This window comes from Octopus bimaculoides, chromosome 2 (genome assembly GCF_001194135.2).
Source record: "Octopus bimaculoides isolate UCB-OBI-ISO-001 chromosome 2, ASM119413v2, whole genome shotgun sequence".
Classification (NCBI taxonomy): Eukaryota; Metazoa; Mollusca; class Cephalopoda; order Octopoda; family Octopodidae; genus Octopus; species Octopus bimaculoides.
Window position 1 is genome coordinate 17,255,044 of NC_068982.1, and position 5,222 is coordinate 17,260,265.

General features: G+C 35.3%; 1 protein-coding gene across 5 annotated transcripts in view; it reads left to right on the plus strand.

Moving 5' to 3' along the window:
• LOC106867784 (FHF complex subunit HOOK interacting protein 2A) overlaps window positions 1–5,222 on the plus strand; it is a 115,964-nt gene that overhangs the window by 11,681 nt on the left and 99,061 nt on the right. For 3 of the 5 annotated variants that reach the window (XM_052975820.1, XM_052975828.1, XM_052975830.1), the window contains exon 2: window positions 2,456–2,560. The exons of the other annotated variants lie outside the window; for them this stretch is intronic. In XM_052975820.1, the coding sequence (XP_052831780.1) occupies window positions 2,501–2,560 (60 nt within the window). In that variant the 5' untranslated portion in view covers window positions 2,456–2,500. The remainder of the gene's footprint in view (window positions 1–2,455; window positions 2,561–5,222) is intronic. 5 annotated transcript variants of the gene reach the window in all.

Here is a 5,222-nt window from a genome sequence, read left to right on the forward strand (position 1 = left end):
TGTATTTTATGTGCCACCCGCACAAGAGCCAGTCCAGGGGTACTGGCAACGATCTCGCTCGAAAGTCCTTACACATGCCACGGGCACAAGTGCCAGAAAGGCAACGCTGGGCACAAGTGCCAACACGATTTCGCTTTCGCTTGCCCTAATAAGTCTTCGCAAGCTGAGTTTCGTGTCCAATGAAGGAGACGAAGTTGGCATGGGTGCCAGTCATCGAATTTAATTCGGCTTCGATTTCTATGAGATGGAGCATGGAAAACAGATGTTAAATGATGATGATCACTGAATGATTAAAATTAATTCTTGGATTAAATATGAAATTATTCTGTATTTTAACTGCTGGAATTATGTATATACAACTATACATACAGTGTTTAGTCAAATTACAATCTCACAGTTGATTGTAATTCAAAGGGTCAGCCTTGTCACACTGTGTCACGCTGAATATCCCCAAGAACTACGTTAAGGGTACACGTGTCTGTGGAGTGCTCAGCCACTTGCACGTTAATCTCACGAGCAGGCTGTTCCGTTGATTGGATCAACTGGAACCCTCGACGCCGTAAGCGACAGAGTGCCAACAACAACAATATATGTGTGTCATTGTCTCCATGTCTTGACATCACGTGATGGTTGTAAGTGAGTGTCATTGTCTTACAAGCAGTGTCATCCATTTCCAATCTTCCATAAAAACATGTCTGGGCCATGGAGAAATATTAACTTACTTGGAAATAGGAAAGGCATCTGACTGTAGAAAATCTGCCTCAATAAATTCCATCCAGCTCATGCAAGCATGGGAAAGTGGAAATTAAAACAACAATGACGATGATTTCAGTGAGTAATTACTAACTGACTAACTGGTGAGCTAGTGCAATATTTTTCATGAGAGTGTGTGGATGTGTGTAGGGGTTGTGAGTATTCAACTTGTCCAGTACCATGGGGGAAAATAGCAAAACTATATGGATGCAAGCTTTGTCTTCTCAGTAATAATAGGGAAAGAGTGGAGAATTTTTCTTTTGTTTTTGTGGGGCTGGTGCTTGTTCTTTTGAGGACCACTGAACTAGTGTGTGTATGTGTTGTGTGTAATAACATAATTTCACATTGTATCTGAAAATCATGTCATGCATTCTTGTAAGATAGAAAACTATTTTTGTAAAATACTGGCTGACTTCTCGAGGTTGTTGTTGAGTCCCGGGTTAGCCCTGATGTAACAGGCTCGATATGATCAAAGTTTTTTTCAGTTGTGACCTTTATATCGTTTTTTTTTTTTTGGAAATCAGACACAGTGTATCAAATTCTTCATTATTGAGTATGCCCCTCCCTTGCTTCTTTTAAAATGGTAAGGATGTGATTTGAAAGAGCTTTGATTACTATTTATAGCAGGTTGAACAACTATGAAGAGGCTTCCTCAGTGACTTGCATTTTTGGAAGTGTTATGCCCAAGTGAATAAGGAACTAGGCTACTGATTCATAGGTCTTTGAGTTCAAAGCTGATGTGGGTATTTCATTGCTCCTGTTAGAATCCCTTTTGATACCAACCCCCTTGAATCTGCTCCTGGTTCTATGAAACAAGCTCCCTGTTTTACAATTATCTAAACCTTCCATCAAAATTTCATGCTAATTTATGACAAAGTTATTTTACTAAATTCTTTGTTATTTTCAAAATTAGTTGAAATGAAAGCAGTGCATTTCAACAGAAATACGGTAACAAAAGGGTTAGGTTTGATCTGTCACAACTCATGTGTCACTCCTACCATAGAGAATTGGTGTCTGTTTGTTTTTTCTTATGAATATTTACCAGGAACAGGTTTGTTTTCTCAACTACCTTGGATTTTAATATGCTGTTTTATGCAATTTGCAGAAAGATTAAAAACTAAAATAATTTTTTTTTTTAAAATTACATTCTCATCTCTTGTCATCATTCACACCTATATTTCATCTTTGACGATCCTGCCATTTTTCTTCTATTTCATAGTTTAGTTAGGAGGAAGGAGCAGTGTTTACTACCTTCACAACCCTGTCCCCACTCAAGTTTTTGCTATATTTGGAGTAATGTCTTATATACCAGGATAATGAGAGTGGGGTAGTGGGGTACATTGTATCTGGGCCTAAGAACTCTCTGGGTTTACAGAAAATATTTGTACATTTTGGAAGACTAGCATTCACATTTCAGGAAGAAAGGACCCCAAAAGAAACTTTGAAATCTTAATAGAATTCTTCTCAGCGGGCCTGCACACACAAACACACACACATTTCATATGTATCTTATTAAACTTGAATTCATCCATTTTTAAAGCAAAATTTTTTTCTCATGAATTTTAAAAAAATAATGTTAACAAAATAACGTTCATACATTTTTCAATAAGATGTTTACTTTTCTACAACTTTCTATTTGTTTTTAAAATTGAAATTTGTTCCTTCTGTTTTCAAATTTAATAATAACCATTGTTACACACAGTTCTGTTCCTGAAGCTTATTTCTGACAACTCCATCTAACAACATCATGTCTTGGGTTATGCACAGGCTGCAAAGACGGTTGTGGCAGCGTTCCAAACAAATTGAGGTAATCCTGTATTGGCACCATAGCTGCCTTTTACTGTTTGTTGGAAAGAACCAAGCTAGCAGCACACACTGCATTTGTTTGCACATCCCTTTCACCAGGTTGTCAAAGACCAATACATGATCCCTTGAAGCACTCTGAAATTTAATAGCTGGACATCAAGAACTTTGAATCTCATTGTTGTTTGTCTCCCGTATCCCGACACAATTCTCCATTCACTACCAAAATGCAAATCTCTATTTTTTCCCTTTTTTTAATGTGTTAAAATTATGAACTTTTTACTCATTGTATTTTCTAATGAATCGTTGTTTTTGTTGTTGTTGATACCATTTGTCATTTAGCCTCAGGTCAAATGATTGCACAGACCTTTAATCAGAGATGTTAAAATATTTAAGGTATAAATCAGTGGTTCTCAACCTGGGTCCATATGGCCCCTAAGGGTCCATATAAGATTCTTGGGGGTCCACACAACAAAGTTTACTTAGGATCCACAATAGTATTTAAGGTCCTCTACAAAAATTTTGCTTTAGATGTGTGTATTGGTGTTTATTGCTAGAAATAGTGAGGTTTTGTTCTCTAACATTTTAGTGAATGTGTCAAGAACAAAATAAGAATTTTGAAAGGAGTTTCCATAAAACTAGTTTCTAAACATCAAATGGTTATGTGGGGTCCACCATAGTAAAATATTACTCAAAGGGATCCATAGATAAAAAAATGGTTGAGAACCCCTGGTATAAGTTAAGTAAAAGCATTTCCATTAATTTCAGTTGCTTGACCAACTGAATTAGCATGTAAGTGACTAAGCATTCTACAAACACACATAATGTTAATGCAACCCTCAGATAGAATCTGCATAACCCAGTGTGAGACAGGATAGTACCTTTGAATTACAGGTATGATCTATTTGGTGGCCTTCTGCAAATCAAACACTGTACCAAGCCCACCTTGTTTGGAAACAGGTGAGGATTGGTGACAGGAAGGGCTTACCTGTGTACAAAATCTTCCTTAACAAATAAATTCTGTCTGCCCCATGCAGGTACGAAAAAATGGATGTTAAAAACGATGATGGTAATGAATATGCAAACATACATAACTTTTGAGTATGCATTTGGACAATATTTTCAAATGGGAAAGTTCATTATCTTAACTCCATTGTTGGTACTAAATTTAGTTACACTGTGAAGATAAAACATTACAGTGTTAATAACTTCTAGTTGAAATGTCTGTTGTCTGTACAAGAGTGCTAGAGCCTTCTGGAAAGTTTAAAGTTTAATTCTGAATTATCAAAAAATTATTCTGTCCACATTTATTATAGCTAATATTATTATTATTATTTTTCAGTTAACTTTCTTAAACAGCATTATTATGTCATATGAAATTGGGAATTTGGATTTGTATGTGTCGCATTCCTAACATTGACACCTGTCAGTTCCCTCCCAGATTTTTGCAACTGCAGTCAGGAATTGTTGGATATAAATGGCATTCTTTTGCTATCAACAACACGGAAGTCAGCACTACAAGTGAAAAGTGGCAATACTTTCAACAAACAATGGGGTCCCTTTGTTCTACCTTCTAGAAATAGCAACAAATTATCTTTTAAATCACTTTGTACTATTTTGAAAAAGGGAAGGACTCGTTAGCCAATGTACTCCTGGTCACCTCTAAACAGAAGAGATAGTCATTGGTTTTCTCAGTCAGGGCTGACTTGGGACTATTCAGAAATAGCTGCTATATTACATAAAAAATTGCATTTAAATCATGTTGTATTATATTTCTTGTGAAGACGAAATTTTAATCTAAAATGTTAAACATCCTCTTTGCTGTGTTTCTAATCATTAGTGAGCACCTTAGAGCTGGTTCTGATTTCCATTTAAAACCATTTCATTTTAATTATCCTACTAACATCTTCAAGAAAGCTATGAACATTATAACTTCTAATTTCCATCACTTCTAAAATACAAGGACCTAGTCATTAGCTTTCTTCTTCAGATCCAAAATGTTATCAAGCAACCACATAGAGGCCCTTTCCCTTGGCTCATTTTTTTCTAATGCAGCCCATATGTCCTGAAGCTGTATACGTGGAAGGACTTAAATTCAGCACTACAAGTTAAAAGAAATCCACACCAGTTGTACAGCTTTGAGCTGTATCTCACCTTGGTGGTTGTTTAAAGGTAGGCAGGATCTACCATTCAGGAGTTTAAGTGCCTGTAGCATGACACATCATAGACTAATGATATTTATAAACAAAGCTCTCTGTTTGCTTAAACCAGCTGCAAAGTTATGAAATTCAAGACAACTATTATACAAGATGTTGATAAAAGAAAAAAAAAAAAGAAAAAATAAGCAAGCAAACAAACACAATGTAGAAGTGGCAATTTTTTTAATTTTTTTATTATTCTGAAGAATCAGAACAGAATTAATTATCTTATCTATTAAGCTTTGGTGAATCATTCATTATCAGTGCTATTTAATATGATAAATGTTTGCTTAATTTAAAGTAATTTATCTATTTATTTATTTATTTATTTTTTTCTTAACTAATGTTATACTTTCCCAGGTGTTTTCTAATTAGAAATGAAATGCTTTTAATATTTTGTTATAAAACAAGAGCACTCAGAGAGCGCAAACCTCCACCAAGGCAACACTAACGTCCTCACAGTGATTA